Source organism: Hordeum vulgare, chromosome 4H, assembly GCF_904849725.1.
Source record: "Hordeum vulgare subsp. vulgare chromosome 4H, MorexV3_pseudomolecules_assembly, whole genome shotgun sequence".
Classification (NCBI taxonomy): Eukaryota; Viridiplantae; Streptophyta; class Magnoliopsida; order Poales; family Poaceae; genus Hordeum; species Hordeum vulgare.
Window position 1 is genome coordinate 570187308 of NC_058521.1, and position 18173 is coordinate 570205480.

The window sequence follows — 18173 nt, forward strand, 5'->3', positions numbered from 1 at the left end:
GCATAATGGATAATATTTAATTTCTTATCAACTCTTTGTCCTAAAACAACACCAACAACATAATCACTAGCATCACACATAATTTGAAAAGGCAAGTTCCAATCACGTGGTTGAACAATAGGTGCAGAAGTTAAGGCTTTGTTAAGTGTTTCAAAGGCTTCTATACAATCATCATAAAAAACGGAAGGAACATCCTTGTGTAATGAATTGGTAAGAGGTCTAGAAATTTTAGAGAAGTCTTTAATAAACCTCCTATAGAAACCATGATGACCAAGGAAACTACGGATACCTTTAATATTTTAGGACATGACATCTTCTCAATTGCATCAACTTTAGCCTTATCCACCTCAATACCTTGTTCGGAAATTTTATGACCCAAGACAATACCTTCATTTACCATAAAGTGACATTTCTCCCAATTCAAGACAAGGTTAGTTTTCTCACATCTCTGCAAAACTAGATGAAGGTTGCTTAAGCAATCATCAAGAGAAGTTCCACAAACGAAAAAAAATCATCCATGAAAACCTCAACAATCTTTTCACAAAAATCAGAGAATATAGCAATCATACATGTTTGAAAGGTAGCAGGTGCATTGCATAATTCAAAAGGCATACATCTATAAGCATAGGTTCCAAAAGGACAAGTAGAGGTGGTTTTCTCTTGATCAGGTTGTGACACAGGTATTTGAAAAAACCCAGAATAACCATCTAAAAAGCAAAAAATGTGTGTGCTTCGATAATCTTTCTAGCATTTGGTCTATGAAAGGTAAAGGATAATGATATTTTCTAGTAGCTTTGTTTAATTTTTAAAAATAAATTACCATTCTATAGCCAGTCATAATTCTTTGTGGCATAAGTTCATTTTTATCATTAGAAACAAAAGTAATACCTTCTTTCTTAGAAACACAATGAACGGAACTTACCCATCTACTATGAGCTATGGGATAAATTATACTACTTGGTTTCAGAAGCTTTAATATTTCATTTCTTATCACTTTTTTTATTTTAGAATTCAGTCTTTGTTAGTGATCAACAACTGGTTTAGCAGCTGGTTCCATAACAAATTTAATGTCTTGTCTCCTGAAAGAAAAAGGCTGTGTTGTCGCTTTGCATCAATTTGCCTGAACTAACTTCCCTGCAAATTAAAATGTCCAAACCACCCCTGGTCGGAAGAGAGAAGAGAGGCGAACTACCCCATATGCCCCTGGAAGCAGAGGATACGCGCGTGGCAGGCATAGAGCGCTCCGTCGCCGTGCCACCGGTATCCCATCTCCCACACCAAATCCCAATCCGGCTCCCCGCCCCCCACCAGCGCCCAAAACCCTAGCTTTAAACCCCCGAATCCAACCGATTCCCCCGCCATTTCCCGCCGGAGCGGCGATCCACCGGAGCTCGATCGGTTCCTTCTGCTGCCGAGCAACTCCATGTCGTCTGGGTTGTCCGGAGAGCTCTGTTCCGGTCCTTTTTGTTCCTAGGACGGATACTCCAATCCAATCCATCATCCGGTCCGTGGCCAGGTTTATTTCCTGCGCGGTGCCTATTCCCAGCTAAATTTCGAAGTGTCCCTTCTCTGGTTCCCGTTTGGTAAGCATGCAGTTCGAGGGCGCGGGGGGCGTTGGTGTTGGTGTCGGCGATGGCGAAGGAGACGGCAGGGTGGACGAGCCTACCAGGTGAAGAAACCAAAGGAGCATACTGTCTTTTACATTCAGCTGCCCAGTGCCAAGATTTTGTCTATGCAACCGTTTTTTTTTACATTAACACTAACTTGAAGAGGACGTTCCCAAATCCACGCAAAATAGGAAGTGTCACTGTGTGGCTTGGAGGATAGTAAAAGTTCAGCATTTGTACTGCTTCTTGTCTGTGTAAGCATAGGGATTTTGTGGATAATACGGATTCTATGTGCAATCGTATTCTACTTAGCTTTTACATGGGTGCATTCAGCAATTGTGGAAATGGGACCTTTGTTTTAGGTGAGTTCTGTAGTTGAGGAAATTTGGACCTGCATTCATAGACTAACAGAGTGACCAGCTGTTCACCTGATCACTGTTTAGCGTATACAGTCTTTTCATTTCGTGGGCGTGAGTAGATAGTAATCATCCATGAATGTACACTGCATATGGCACACATTAGTTGAGTTTCTATTCTGCATACAGTACTGCCTCTTACTGTGGAATAGCAAGGGTATAACATGTGATGTGCGTGATTTTTGTAGTATCAGGAGAATGCTGCAACTGAGCATACATGTTTTTACTTTTTTTCTTCAATCAGGGCCTCAACACTGCATACCTGCGGCAGGGAGATAATTTCTAACTCCTTTGTTATAGTTATTCAGATGCCTACGCTGTGGAATTAGCGCAAATGCGACGCCTCACATGCGTCGTGGACCGGAAGGACGGCGGACTTTATGCAATGCATGTGGAATAGCATGGGCAAAGGTGGGCACTATGTGTTCATGACCACTTATGTTTGGTACTTATTCACTTCCATCTGTGTTGGCTTAGTTTGTTTAGTCAATTTCGCTCACTCATGTTGTCTTATAGGGCCGTGCTTGTTCATAGACTCAAATCTGATTGAACCACCCAACGTTTTCCTTTCTATAAGGATTGTCTTGTGCTCTCTATTGAGAAAAAAACTAATGTTCATGTGGAAATTCTGTTGTTCTTCTACCTGATTGACATTGGCTAGTATGGGTCAGAAGAGCTTTTCTTTTCACCTCAATTTTTCTGGAGCTTGAATTGTCTATTTTAAGCTTGCTTATACTTTTGACATATCGATTCTCGTTGATTCCTAGTAGAGCAACATATTTTGTATTAATATAGCATGGCCAACACCTTAAATACTCAAATATTCCTTAAAAAGATCATATATATACTCAACATAAGCACAGAGTATACTATATCCTGACAGTCGGCTTTAGATTAATTTTTAGTTATGTTTTATTTAGCATGCTAAATCATTAATCGTTTGGATGCAAGCAGGGAAAATTGAGAAAAGTTATTGATTCTGATGACCCCATTGATGATGCCACTGTTGCAAAAGTGGTGCCTGAAATTGGCATGGAATTTGACAATGAAGATAAAGCATATGAATTCTATAACAGGTATGCTGGACACATGGGCTTTAGTGTTCGTAAGAGTTCATCGGACAAATCAGCTGACAATATCACAAGATCAAGAACCTTTGTATGCTCGAGGGAGGGTTTCCGTAAGGACAAGAAAGGAGCTAACGAAGTTAAAAGGCCACGGCCAGAAACAAGAATAGGGTGCCTTGCACGGATGATAATTAAGATTACATCCGATAATAAATATCGCATTGCTGAATTTAGAGCAGAACATAACCACCAGCCAGCACCCCCATCTACCATGCATATGCTGAGATCTCAGAGGGTGGTTACTGAGGTAGAAAGAACTGAATGCGACTCCTCAGAAGATTCCACAACACCGTCAAGTTTTTCTGGTGTCTCTTTAGTACAGCAGGCAGGAGCTTTTAGAAATGTTAAATTCCTCCCTGCAGATTACAGAAGTTCCCTTTGTTCAAAGCGTATGAAAAATATGCAACCTGGTGATGCAGGAGGTGTTGTGAAGTACCTGCAGAGCATGCAGTTAAACAATCCGTCTTTCTTTTATGCTGTCCAGCTCGACGAGGATGACAAACTGACCAATATTTTCTGGGCCGATTCCAAATCTAGAGTTGATTTCAGCTACTTCAGTGACGTGGTTTGTTTGGACACAACCTACAAGATAAATGCACATGGAAGGCCATTAACTCTCTTCCTTGGAGTGAATCATCACAAGCAAATTTCCATATTTGGCGCTGCTTTGCTTTATGATGAATCAGTGGAATCGTTCAAGTGGTTGTTTGACACGTTCAAGATCGCTACAGATGGAAAGCAGCCAAAAACAATCTTGACAGATCAATCAATTGCAGCAAGTGCTGCCATAAGCGCAGTATGGCCAAGTACAATTCACTGTCTTTGCCCATGGCAAGTGTACCAAAATACTGTCAAACACCTTAATCACATCTTCCAAGGCGCTAAAACATTTGCAAAGGATTTCAGCAGATGTGTCTATGATTGTGAGGATGAAGAGGGTTTCTTGGTAGGATGGAGAACCATGCTAGAGAAGTATGATCTAAGAAACAATGAATGGCTTCATGAGTTATTCGAAGATCGAGATAAATGGGCATCAGCGTACAATCAACATGTATTCACCGCAGATATAAAAAGTTCATTGCAGTTAGAAAGTGTTAGCAATGTCTTGAGAAAGTACCTGAGTCCACAGTTTGATTTCTTGTCTTTCTTCAAGCACTATGAAAGAGTTTTGGATGAGAATCGCTATGCAGAGCTTCAAGCTGATTTTCATGCAAGCCAAAGCTTTCCGAGAATACCTCCCTCGAAAATGCTGAAACAAGCTGCCAACATATACACACCTGTGGTTTTTGAAAAATTTCGCAGAGAGTTTGAGATGTTTGTGGATTCAGTGATCTACAGTTGTGGGGAGTCAGGAACTGCATCGGACTATAGAGTAGCAGTAACAGATAGGCCTGGGGAACACTATGTTAGGTTTGACTCCAGTGACTTATCTGTTGTTTGCAGTTGTAAAAAATTCGAATCAATGGGTATCCAGTGTTGCCATGTATTGAAAGTCCTAGATTTCAGAAATATAAAGGATTTGCCAGAAAAATATTTGATGAGAAGATGGACAAAGGATGCAAAGTCTGCAGATAGAGGCAATCAAGAGTTCTTGAGTGATGGAGCTTCGCAAACTCCAAGCTCTCGTTTAAATGACACTGTGCCAATCATAGATCAACCACAATTGCACTTAAATAATCACCACGGTCATGTAAGTTTGTCAAATAAAACATTTAATTGAGAAGTTAATTCTGATTCTTGACTCAGGCTGAGAATGATACACATGACAATCGCAGGGCGCTTCTGTTTCTAACTTTGGCCACCAAGCCCTTCAGGAAAATGCCCATGGAAACCAGGTATGACACATTGGCTGTACAGAATTGGTAACTTCTCAAACTGCGAGTGTTGGTTTTTTTCCTTTTTCACAGCATTTTAACATGTTATCCGTGCCGTTCCACCACGAATTAACTACTCACGAAATTATAGATATTATAGAATAGTCTATACTTCTCTGACTTTGAGTTGTTGTGCAGGGTTATGCCCCTTTAGCTGGGATGAACCAGCAGCCATTTATCGGAGGTTCCCCCCTAAACCATGAAACAGGTTTTGGATGAAAAGTGAGGCTTAGGCACGTTGTTCTGAAAATCCTGAAGTTTCTGGTATTTTGTAAGGTTCCTGTCACTTAATTTTTGTAGTAGCAATATGTGCCGTTAGTTGGATCTTGCCTGTTGTAAAGGAAACTAATAATAGCCCGCAGTTCGACTGTAGGAATTCACTTAGCTCTGAGATGGTAGTAATAAAGATTCAAATCGTTAGCATTCATACATAGCATATGTCCTACCGATGTTACAGAAACAACTGAACTGCTACTATCTCGAACAAGCAAAATTAAAATGAGGAATATTGTTATTTACTCATCTGTTTCCACATCTAAATGCTTACACAGTGGACCACCTGAACAAACCCGCCGCGCTTTAAAGTTTATAAACTCTTCTGTTACAAAATCATGTTTTGCTTGTTCAGAAAATGTTTTGGCCGGCCGTAGAGGTTGTGCATACTACTGATTCCCATGGCTTGACTGGGTGAGTGTACCTAACCAAATAAGTACTGTAGATGAAATCCACGAGCCTGCTTATGTGAGTATCGCTGATGAAACGGGGTTGTGTTTCCTCGCCACTTGGAAGACGACCAACCGGACCAACATTATGCTATTGAGCGGCCGGCGCAGCACTACCTGAAGGACCGTGGTTTGAATTGAAACGCGGCCAACCATCGCCCTTCTGAAGAATAGACAGCAGATGATCATACTGTTTTTTTTTTTTTTGTGTGTGTGTATGAATCAGATAATCATACTGCTGCTTTCCAAATCTTACTAGTATACGGAGGAGCAGAGAGCGAGAAATGAGACAAGGGCCGTGAAATCGCAGGAAAATGACGGGCTGTTGTGTAGGCTAGCTGGGCATGTTGTAGGACGAATTTCATGGGTTGTCCTGAGCGCCGGAGACGAATACGCAGCTCAGCTCATAGGCCAGCGGATCAATTTGCAGGCGATTGACACGAAGATGTGTTCTTGGTGGCAGGCTGCTACACCTCCAACCCTGCCTAGTATATATCCCAGTACATTCTTTCTTTAAATAATAATAAGTCCATTGGGCATTGGTGTTGAGAGCTTTGATCACATCAAACAGACAAGTCTCTAATCTAGGCTCCACATGTTAAGTGTTGAATCCACAGCACAAGAATACAAGGTGTACGCAAGGGATGCATCCTAGTATTGCCTGGAGCCTAGCAAACAGGGTTCCTATCTCTGTCTCCATTTGTCGAAGCCAGCCGTCGTGCATAGCTATGTCCACTGCACCGCTCGGACCTGGTAAAGCATCAAAGTGTTTTACTAGTATAATGATACGTACTTCAGAGTTGGCCAAAGGTGAACGCAGGATCATGTCAAGCACGGCGCATACATCACGTCACAACACACGAAACAGTCAAATCCCAGTGCAGACATACCGTTGCTGAACCGCGCCCGGCAGTTGTACAAAAGAGGCACAGCGCGCGGCGTCGTGCCCAAGGGCCGTGCCGTCTGTCCGGCGACTGGCGAGCATCGGGAGCTACACCAGAGCGCCGGAGCCCCTCTTTATCATCGAACCCAACGCCACCTCCCTCCTGGAGGCCCCTGCGAGCATGGCCGACTTCTCCTTCTCCCGCTCCGGCCCGCAGCCGCAAGGGCAGGGCCGGCGGCGCCAGGGCCAGCGCGCGCGCAGCCCCTACCCGACCCCGGACAACTCCACCTCCTTCGCCGGCGGGCGCGCCCCACGCGGGCGGCGCCGCGGCGTCGATGACATGTCGTGGCAGAGCTCCGTGTCCTGGCAGCCCGACACGTCGTGGGCGCAGCCGCACGGCCTCGGTGCGGCCGTCGGGCCGTGGGGCCTCGCCGGGTCCGACGCCGCCTCCCGCCGCGGCCCGGCGCTGTTCCAGCGGACGGCGCGGGACTACTACCTGTCGCGCCGGTCCGGGCCCCGGACGCACCGCGACCGCTCGTCGTCCATGTCCACGGTGCACCGGCCCAGCGGCGCCGTCGGCACCGTCGCCGGCAAGCGGCTCGAGCTGCAGAGCGTCGTCACGGACGCGAGCCGGGCCGCCGCTGTGGCCCCCGACGTCTCCTTCGCCAGCAACGACGACTGCAGCATCGCCACGTCCGCCCCTGCCGGCGCTGCCGGCGCCGTAGACAGGGCGATGGTGAGGTACGGCGCCGGCGCACACACCTTGGTCTCCCGCGAGGTCTCCTTCTCGCGTGACAACCACAACAAGCTCTACGTCACCCCGGCCCCCGTGCAGCGGGACGTGCCCAGCTTCGGCTACGACGTCAGCGCCACGTCCTACAGCCAGAGCCGGAGCCGGTACTACGGCGACGACGACGCCGGGGGCTACGAGCTCGACGACGAGGAGGACGACGACGGCGAGGTCGAGCTGAGGGCCGGGAAGCCGGTCAGCGTCACCGGGCTGTTCAAGTACTCCACGCCGATGGACGTCGTGCTGCTCGTGCTCGGGTGCATCGGCGCCATGATCAACGGCGGCTCGCTGCCCTGGTACTCGTACCTCTTCGGCAACTTCGTCAACAAGATCGTCGCCTCCGACAAGGACCAGATGATGAAGGACGTCCGGCAGATCAGCGTGTACATGATCATCCTCGCCGTAGTTGTCGTCATAGGAGCGTACCTCGGTGAGCACACCGCGTCTCTCGTTCTGAGCCATGGCACACTGACATGTCATTCGTCATGCATGGAACTACTGGTTCTGACAAGCGTAGCGTCGGTTGGTGCAGAGATCATGTGCTGGAGGATCGTGGGCGAGAGGTCGGCGCTGCGGGTGCGGCGCGAGTACCTCAAGGCGGTGCTGCGGCAGGAGATCGGCTTCTTCGACACGGAGGTGAGCACCGGCGAGGTGATGCAGAGCATCTCCAGCGACGTCGCACAGATCCAGGAGGTCATGGGAGAGAAGGTAATATAGTACTAGTACACTGCAAGCATGGCTTAAAGTTGCCTTGAGATACTGAAGAGCGTGACTGAATTCTCGATGTGTTGGACATGTATAACCTAGATGGCAGGATTTGTGCACCATGTCTTCACCTTCATCTTCGGCTACGTGGTTGGGTTCAGAACGTCATGGAGGATCGCCCTCGCCGTCTTGGCCGTCACGCCCGTCATGATGGCCTGCGGCATCGCCTACAAGGCCATTTACGGCGGCCTCGCTGCCAACGAAGAGGTAATAGTGTCTGAAAATGTATATAGACTGAAGGAAAACAAGCATGCAGTCTGAACTGAACATTTGTGTTGCTTCCTGATCATCATCGATCAACAACTAGGCGTCGTACCAACCCGCGGGCAGCGTGGCGCAGCAGGCGATCAGTTCGATCAGGACGGTGCTGTCGTTCGTCATGGAGGACCGGCTGGCCGACCGGTACGCCGAGTGGCTGCGCAGGTCGTCGCCGATCGGCGTCAAGATGGGTTTCGCCAAGGGCGCCGGCATGGGCATGATCTACCTGGTCACCTACTCCCAGTGGGCGCTGGCGCTGTGGTACGGTGCCAAGCTGGTCGCCCAGGGGGAGATCAAGGGCGGCGACGCCATCGCCTGCTTCTTCGGCGTCATGGTCGGAGGAAGGCAAGCTCGAGCACCTTGCACGCCAATTCCTCTGTCGCTAGGCTTGCTCGCTCGCTGGTTGTAACTTTGGAAATGGTGGTCGTCGTGCGTGCGTGCGTGCAGGGGCCTGGCGCTGTCGCTGTCGTACTCGGCGCAGTTCGCGCAGGGGACGGCGGCGGCCGGGCGGGTGTTCGAGATCATCGACCGGGAGCCGGAGATCGACCCGTACGGCGCCGGCGGGCGGGCGCTGTCGGCGGTGCGCGGCAGGATGGAGTTCAAGGACGTGGAGTTCGCGTACCCGTCGCGGCCGGAGTCGCTCATCCTGTACAACCTGAACCTGATCGTCCCGGCGGCGAAGATGCTTGCGCTGGTGGGCGTCAGCGGCGGCGGCAAGTCCACCGTGTTCGCGCTCATCGAGAGGTTCTACGACCCCACGCGAGGTACGCTGCAATCACCATAGAAGCGTGGCGTGCATTCCATGGATGATCGGCCGGCCGGTGGAGCTGAAACCAAACTGTATCGTGTTTGTTGTGTGTGTGTGTGTGCAGGGACGATCACGCTGGACGGCCAGGACCTTGGGTCGCTGAACCTCAAGTGGCTCCGGTCGCAGATCGGGCTGGTCGGGCAGGAGCCCATCCTGTTCGCCGTCTCCATCATCGAGAACGTGATGATGGGCAAGGAGAACGCGACGAGGCAAGAGGCCATCGCCGCCTGCACCAAGGCCAACGCCCACACCTTCGTCCTCGGCCTCCCCGACGGCTACGACACGCAGGTAACTAAATCCAATCCACTGAGCAAACTGATGATGACGACGACGACGATGATGATGGCCTCACTAGTCTGTCTCTGTTGATGGGCTCACCAGAATCTCCTAAACAAATGTTTTCTTGGTTTATTGTTTATTTAGGTTGGTGACCGCGGGACCCAGCTGTCGGGGGGACAGAAGCAGCGGATCGCGCTCGCGCGCGCCATCATCCGGGAGCCGCGCATCCTGCTGCTGGACGAGCCCACCAGCGCGCTCGACGCCGAGTCGGAGGCCGTCGTGCAGCAGTCCATCGACCGCCTCTCCGTCGGCCGCACCGTGCTCGTCATCGCGCACCGGCTCGCCACCGTCCGCAATGCCGACACCATTGCCGTGCTCGACCGTGGGGCTGTTGTTGAGTCCGGCCGCCACGCCGACCTCATGGCACGTGCCGGACCCTACGCCGGCCTCGTCAAGCTCGCCTCCGACAGCGGCAGGTCAGATCCCGCCGCCGCCCCGGGCACCCCTGGCACCCCCGGCGCGGCGGGGTACAACAGCTTCACCGACAACTCGGGGTACGACGTGTCGGTGTCCAAGTCGAGGTACGGCGGCATTCGCGCGATACAGGAGGAGGCGGAGGCCAAGGACGCGCGCGGCCGCAAGGCCGCCGCCAAGTTCAGCGTCTCTGATATATGGGAGCTGCAGCGGCAGGAAGGGCCATTGCTGATCCTAGGGTTCCTCATGGGTATCAACGCCGGCGCGGTGTTCTCGGTGTTCCCGCTGCTCCTGGGCCAGGCCGTCCAGGTGTACTTCGACCCAGACACGGACAAGATGAGGCGGCAGATCGGGTACCTGGCCCTCGCCGTCGTGGGTCTCGGCTTTGCCTGCATTCTCACCATGACGGGGCAGCAGGGCTTCTGCGGCTGGGCCGGCGCCAGGCTCACCATGCGCGTCCGCGACCGCCTCTTCCGCGCCATCATGCGTCAGGAGCCCGCGTGGTTCGACGAGGAAGACAATGCCATGGGCATCCTCGTGACACGGCTCGCCAGGGACGCCATCGCCTTCCGCTCCATGTTCGGCGACCGGTACGCCGTGCTGCTCATGGCCGTGGGCTCTGCGGGCGTCGGCCTCGGCATATGCTTCGGGCTGGATTGGCGCCTCACGCTCATTGCCATGGCCTGCACTCCACTCACGCTCGGCGCGAGCTACCTCAACCTGCTCATCAACGTCGGCGCCAGGTCCGATGAAGGCGCGTACGCGCGGGCCAGCAGCATCGCCGCGGGTGCCGTGTCCAACGTGCGCACCGTCGCTGCTCTCTGCGCCCAGGGCGGCATAGTCGGCACGTTCAACCGGGCGCTGGACGGCCCCTCGGCCAAGGCCCAGCGGAAGTCGCAGTACATGGGCGTCATCCTCGGCCTCTCCCAGGGCGCCATGTACGGCGCCTACACGGTAACGCTCTGGGCGGGCGCCTACTTCATCACCAAAGGCTGGTCCACCTTCGGCGACGTGTCCAAGATCTTCCTCATCCTGGTCCTGAGCTCCTTCTCCGTCGGCCAGCTGGCCGGGCTCGCCCCTGACACCTCCGGCGCGCCGACGGCTATCGCCGGCATACTGTCCATCCTGAAGCGCCGGCCGGCGATCAACGAGGAAGGCACCAAGCGGCGGACGATCAAGGACGGGAAGCCGATGGACGTGGAGCTGAGGAAGGTGACCTTCGCGTACCCGTCGCGGCCGGACGTGACGGTGCTGAACGACTTCTCGCTGCGCGTCAAGTTCGGGAGCACGGTGGCGGTGGTCGGGCCGAGCGGGAGCGGCAAGTCGACGGTGGTGTGGCTGGTGCAGCGCTTCTACGACCCGCTGGGGGGAACCGTGACGGTCGGCGGCATGGACGTGCGGGAGCTGGACCTCAAGTGGCTCAGGGGGGAGTGCGCGATGGTGGGCCAGGAGCCGGCCTTGTTCAGCGGGTCCATCAGAGAGAACATCGGGTTCGGCAACCCGAAGGCCGCGTGGGCCGAAATCGAGAATGCTGCCAAGGAGGCCAACATCCACAAGTTCATCGCTGGGCTTCCACAAGGCTACGACACTCAAGTGAGTACCACTGCTCACAAATTGTTCTTAAAATTGTCTAAAAAAAAATTGTTCTTCTAAAAAAATATTGCTAACAAACCTCAACTTCCAATGCCAAACTTAACATTTGTATTTACTCTAAACTTAACATTTTTTTTAAATTAAGATGTTGTTTACATGATTTTTTTACACATTTCAGACATTATGTACTAACAGCTTATTCTTGGCAGGTTGGGGAGAGTGGGGTGCAGCTGTCAGGTGGTCAGAAACAGAGGATCGCGATCGCACGAGCAGTGCTGAAGCAGTCGAGGATCCTGCTCCTGGACGAGGCGAGCAGCGCGCTGGACCTCGAGTCCGAGAAGCACGTGCAGGAGGCGCTGCGGCGAGTTTCGCGGCGCGCGACAACGATCACGGTGGCGCACCGGCTGTCGACGATCCGAGATGCGGACCGCATTGCCGTCGTGAGCAGCGGCAGGACGGTGGAGTTCGGCAGCCATGAGACCCTCCTCGCGAACCACCGTGACGGCCTCTACGCGGCCATGGTGAAGGCTGAGATCGAGGCGCAGGCATTCGCGTAGAGGAGTGCAGCACAGAACCATGAACTGATCCCAGTGTTAAGTAATTTGGACATTCATTTTTGACGTATTTTTAGTGACGAAGTTCTTATTAGGAAGTACTCATATTATTTTATGTGATGTTGCCTAGACCACAAGATGAATAAATAATTCGAGAATGCAAGGATTAGATGAAATGTCCATTTTGACAATATATATGAACCCCGGCCGGACGCCTGATAATGATATACCGCGAAATGGAGAGAGAAAACAAAATCAGGGAGAAAAACTGTACTTGGCAAATAAGATGAGAAATCTTGGTCGACGAGACAGGCGAGCTGCTCTTCCAGACGATGGGGTTAATTAAGCGGATTGATGTGGCCATGGTATCAGTTGAGATGGATTCGGTGAGCGACCTGGATGTGGATCTGTTCTGATCATTGAGCGGGTTGTTTTACTTGTCGTCGTGCTGGGCATTATTTGGGGGAAAAGAAGAAAGAAACAATACATGCCAGCTCCACAGACATGAGACATACTCTATTGCATAAGGGAGGGCATATTCTTTGTTTATTTATATATTGCGTACTGAAGATTCGGGCGCTCATTTGGAACTGGCCACCATGTTAACGGTACTAGTAGTTGTTAAGGTCTACATGACAAGAATTAGTAGATTAATTGTTCCAGACAACCAGCACTCTACCTTTCCGTTATGATGCTATGGAGTACCGACCTTCCCTCATCAGTGTATGTTGGTAAAATTATTATACAAAAAGAAGTGGATGTATGTGTATCTACCGAACTTGTGTAGTAGGAGCAAATCATTGCTGCCTCTACATTATTTTGTGGCCGAGGAGGAAAAAGATAGTGTAGAAACTGTCATTTTCTTTACAAGTTGACATTTCGTCATCCGACGAGGGATGTTGCTGTTTCAAGCTTGGTCTCCATAATATCTTGATGAAATAGTTGGCGCATCGCCTTATCTTGATGTCCAATTTCTTCAGCCTTGCCCTGAATAAGTAGGTTTCCACTGGCAGTACACATTTATTAGGAGCATAACTTGCTGAAGTACTCTCATAGGGCCGGGATAGAAGAAACCTAGCTTAGCTACTTGGCCTGCTAATTGCCATGCTTAATGCTACCCATATTCTTGACGCGGTGGTTGATGGAGTAATGTCTTTGAATACTTCCCGTAAGCAACGACGGCGCAGTATCAACAGATCGTATGCTGGCCGTCTCCATTTAGCAACGATTGATCCAGACTCCACCGGACAGAACACCAACGAATCCAGCCCCTTCCCCACCAAACCCAATCCAGTTCTTTTTTAAATGGAGGCAAAAACTATGCTCCATTATTAATAAAGGAGTTTAGAACAAATGTTTACAGACAAGTGAACGCATTCGGACTAAATATTCAAGATGCTCCCGCTCCTTTGTTGAAAGCCCCTCAAAACAATTATATTCATTCAATTCATGAACCAGTCTGAGGAGTATTCTGAAGAAAAACTTGATAATAATCTAGAGATTGCACTTAGTGAGATAGACCAACAAACTGTAACTACTGCGGAGGTCATGCTATTTGACAAAGCTACTGAAAAAGCTATTCCAAAAGTTGGGAAAGCTTGGGGTCATGTAGTTGCAACTGGGATAAGCAATAAGATCCAAAGAGATGGTAGGACTATCCAAGAACCTAGACACGCTTACAGGTACACCTAAAAGTATGATGTTAATAATTCCCTTGTTGTACTTAGCAATACAACCACTAGTGGAAAACGGACCTTTGGTCGGGACCCTTTAGTCCCGACCTGCCTCTGGGCCGGGACTAAAGGCCCGGCCACGTCGCCTCAATTCTCAATGCCTCCCTCGAGGCTTTAGTCCCGGTCCATAAGGAGCCTTTAGTCTCGGCTCGTGTTCCAAACCGGGACTAAAGGGCTACGCGGTGGGCAGTGGTGGTGGCAACCGTTCGTATCCCCCTTTAGTCCCGGTTGGTGGCTCAACCCGGGACTAAAGGCCTAACACGTGGCCTGCCGTAGTGGTGGCAACCGTTGGTATACCTCTTTAGTCCCGGTTGGTGGCTCAACCCGGGACTAAAGGCCGGCATCCGCGTCGTTTCGGGCGATGAAAAGCACGAACCGAAGCAGAGTCGCCATTTCTCTGTTTCTTCTTCTCTCTCGCTCTCGCTCTGTTCTTCTCCTCTCTTCTTCCCTTCTCTTCTTCCACCATGCCAACTCGCTTTGGAGAGGTGCTCGCACATGGCAAGACCAAGCTCGATGTCGTGTACACGAACGAGAGCAGGGAGATGCCGTATTTTCTTGAACAGTTGAAGGAACGATGGCTTGACGCCGCAATGGATCATGAGAAGTTCTTGGGGCTTGATCTGGAGTACACGGCCGATCAACGCGGTGTTGCCGTCATCCAACTATGCTTCGCACATCATGTCTTGATCTTCCAATGGGTGAGGTAAGTTTTGAGGCTTTCTTTGATCCAAGGTAATGACATTGTAAGTTTATTTGTTTCAATCATAGTTGGTTCCCTTCAAATAGTTGTAGTGAAACAATTTTGATTAGTTGAAGGGGAACACAATCTGATTGGAATAGTGTTCCATAATCTGAAAAATCGTATTAGAATCAACTAGTGTTTAATATGTTCCATTGGAATCATAGTTGGTTCGCTTCAAATAGTTGTAGTGAAACAATTTTGATTAGTTGAAGGGAACACAATCTGATTGGAATAGTGTTCCACAATCTGAAAAATCTGATTGGTTCAATATGTTCCATTGAAATCATAGTTGTAGTGATACAATTTTATGCGGTGTTCTTTGATCCAAGGTTATGAAAATTGCATATAGCTAGTGATCTCTCTAGGTTCCATTGGATAGCAATATGATATGTCATAGTCATGAAAATTGCATATAGCTAGTGATCTCTCTAGGTTCCATTGGATAGCTACAGTGATCTCTCTAGGTTCCATTGCATATGTTCTATTTGAATCCTAAAGATAATTTTCTCTTTAGTTGTAGTGAAACATGTTTCCTTATTGCAGCAGTATGTAACATTTGTTCCATTTTAATTTGTTTCTGTTGCAGTAGTGACAAGCATTGTCCAAAACTCATGGACTTCCTGTGTAGCGGCATCACTTTTGCTACCGTTGACATAACGAACGACAAGCTGAAGATGAGGTACAGCTTCGGTATTGAGATACCAACTAGTTGCCTCATTGATCTCCAAACGGTATTCAGGCTTCGACATGTCAGGACTTCGATGGCTCATATGGCAGTTGCCTTGATCGACGAGGAATATGGTGATATGAAGACCAATTTCCCAAAGTCTCAGCACAAACTTTGGGAGAAGGCCCCACTTGATCGTATCAACATTGAGTATGCAGCAAAAGATGCATACGTTTGATACGAGTTGTACCGCAAGATTCGAGTCGTCAACTATGGCCAGCGTCACCTCGAATAAGGTGGACATTCTGATTGGACTAGTATCAACTATGGCCAGCTATATATCTATGATAGCTATTATTATGTACTTTTGGACTAGTATCATGTACTGCTTGGACCAATTTATATATGTCTAGTTTCTGTTTGTGCCATTATAGTTTCCAAATTTGAATGATTTAGCCCTTTCTAACTTCATTTGCTACTTTTGAATGGAACCACGTGGCGTGGCGCGGAACCACTTTTGTTGTGGGGGTCGCTTTTCCTTCTTCTCCTTGTGCTAGATATTTGTTATGCATTAGGGAAAGAAGGAATAGCGACCATCATCGACGGTCAAAAAATCAGGTGAGGGATTGTCCACCATACATGAGAGAAGAAGAATGCCGACTGTTGTTGTGGGGGTTGCTTCTCCTTCTTCTCTTTGTGCTAGATATTTGTTATGCACTAGGGGAAGAAGGAGTAGTGACCATCATCGACGGTCGAAAAATCAGGTGAGGGAGTGTCCACCATACATGAGAGAAGAAGAATGTCGACTATTGCTGTGGGGGGTCATTTCTCCTTCTTCTCCTTGTGCTAGATATTGGTTATGCACTAGGGGAAGTAGGAGTAGCGACCATCATCGACGGTTGAAAAATCAGGTGAGCTAGTGTCCACCATATATGAGAGAAGAAGAATGTCCACCATATACAATAGGTGAGCTAGTGTCCACCATATATGAAATTGTTGAAATTTTGTGATGTGCCTTTGAATGGTGCATTTTGAACACACAAAAAGTATGGAGTTCAAATAAGTTCAAAAAAATGAAATCCCTTTGTAAGAGATGAGTTCTCGTTCGAAACGCTGATACTTCGAGAGAGATTGTCCGTTTTGTACACGAAGTGCATCCAGTTTTTGTCGTAGCCCTCTCAACTTTTTAACACATGCTATGTGGGTGAAATGATGATAGCATGCCAACTTTCAACATTTTCAGAGTTCATTTGTAGTGCTTTTCAATTTCAGGGTCAACTAGCTCAAAAAAATAAATAAGTAAATGCACGAAGAATACCAAATGAAGTCAGAAATTGTTGAAATTTTGTGATGTGCCTTTGAATGGTGCATTTTGAACACACAAAAAGTATGGAGTTCAAATAAGTTCAAAAAAAAATGAAATCCCTTTGTAAGAGATGAGTTCTCGTTCGAAACGCTGATACTTCGAAAGAGATTGTCCGTTTTGTACACGAAGTGCATCCAGTTTTTGTCGTAGCCCTCTCAACTTTTTAACACATGCTATGTGGGTGAAATGATGATAGCATGCCAACTTTCAACATTTTCAGAGTTCGTTTGTAGTGCTTTTCAATTTCAGGGTCAACTAGCTCAAAAAAAATAAGTTAATAGCTTGGATAGTCAAAATAATTACTTTTGAAAATAGAAAATAGTTTTGCATTATTTATTCAATTTCAAACACTTTTCATTATCGTAGTTTTGTCAAATTCTCAAATATGCAAAAAGAATTTTAATAAACATAGTTTTTAATTGAAAATAACAAAATAGTTAATACTTTGGATAGTCAAAATAATTACTTTTGAAAATAGAAAATAGTTTTGCATTATTTATTCAATTTCAAACACTTTTCATTATCATAGTTTTGTCAAATTCTCAAATATGCAAAAAGAATTTTAATAAACATAGTTTTTAATTGAAAATAACAAAATAGTTAATAGTTTGGATAGGAAAAATAATTACTTTTGAAAATAGAAAATAGTTTTGCATTATTTATTCAATTTCAAACACTTTTCATTATCATAGTTTTGTCAAATTCTCAAATATGCAAAAAGAATTTTTAATAAACATAGTTTTTAATTAAAAATAACAAAATAGATAATAGTTTGGATAGTCAAAATTATTAATTATGAAAATAGAAAATAGTTTTGCATTATTTATTCAATTTCAAACACTTTTCATTATCATAGTTTTGTCAAATTCTCAAATATGCAAAAAGATTTTTTAATAAACATAGTTTTTAATTGAAAATAACAAAATAGATAATAGTTTGGATAGTCAAAATTATTAATTATGAAAATAGAAAATAGTTTTGCATTATTTATTCAATTTCAAACACTTTTCATTATCATAGTTTTGTAAAATTCTCAAATATGCAAAAAGAATTTTTAATAAACATAGTTTTTAATTGAAAATAACAAAATAGATAATAGTTTGGATAGTCAAAATTATTAATTATGAAAATAGAAAAAAATTGAAACTATATGAGAATTTATAGAGAAAATCTCAAATATGCAAAAAGAATTTTTAATAAACATAGTTTTTAATTGAAAATAACAAAATAGATAATAGTTTGGATAGTCAAAATTATTAATTATGAAAATAGAAAAAATTGAAACTATATGAGAATTTATAGAGAAAATTCAACCTAAATTCAAAGTGAACTCACTTTGAATTCAGGTTGAATTTTCTCCATAATTTTGAATATAGTTTCAATTTTCAGTGAGTTTAGGCCCGTAAGCCTGCTTTAGAGAGGAGCTCGATGGAGAAGCTGCGACGGGGCTTATAAACAAGTGTTAGTCCCCCTCGCTGGGCGAGGTGGGACTAAACTTATCGTGCAGCCGAGGAG

The 18173-nt window shown here is 47.1% G+C and overlaps 2 protein-coding genes across 2 annotated transcripts; both read left to right on the forward strand.

Moving 5' to 3' along the window:
- Positions 1-1260: 1260 nt before the first annotated feature.
- On the forward strand, positions 1261-5542 carry LOC123449622 (protein FAR1-RELATED SEQUENCE 5-like). Its single transcript, XM_045126903.1, has 5 exons — positions 1261-1669; positions 2332-2434; positions 2978-4840; positions 4926-4985; positions 5163-5542. Exons 1-5 carry the CDS (start codon positions 1590-1592, stop codon positions 5241-5243), a joined length of 2187 nt encoding a protein of 728 aa, XP_044982838.1. The 5' UTR covers positions 1261-1589; the 3' UTR covers positions 5244-5542.
- A 1722-nt stretch (positions 5543-7264) lies between these two features.
- LOC123447115 (ABC transporter B family member 19-like) lies at positions 7265-12326 on the forward strand. Its single transcript, XM_045123685.1, has 8 exons — positions 7265-7849; positions 7952-8127; positions 8227-8391; positions 8492-8799; positions 8887-9206; positions 9315-9538; positions 9674-11596; positions 11806-12326. The coding sequence occupies exons 1-8, from the start codon at positions 7363-7365 to the stop codon at positions 12151-12153; spliced, it is 3951 nt and encodes a 1316-aa protein (XP_044979620.1). The 5' UTR covers positions 7265-7362; the 3' UTR covers positions 12154-12326.
- Positions 12327-18173: the final 5847 nt, after the last annotated feature.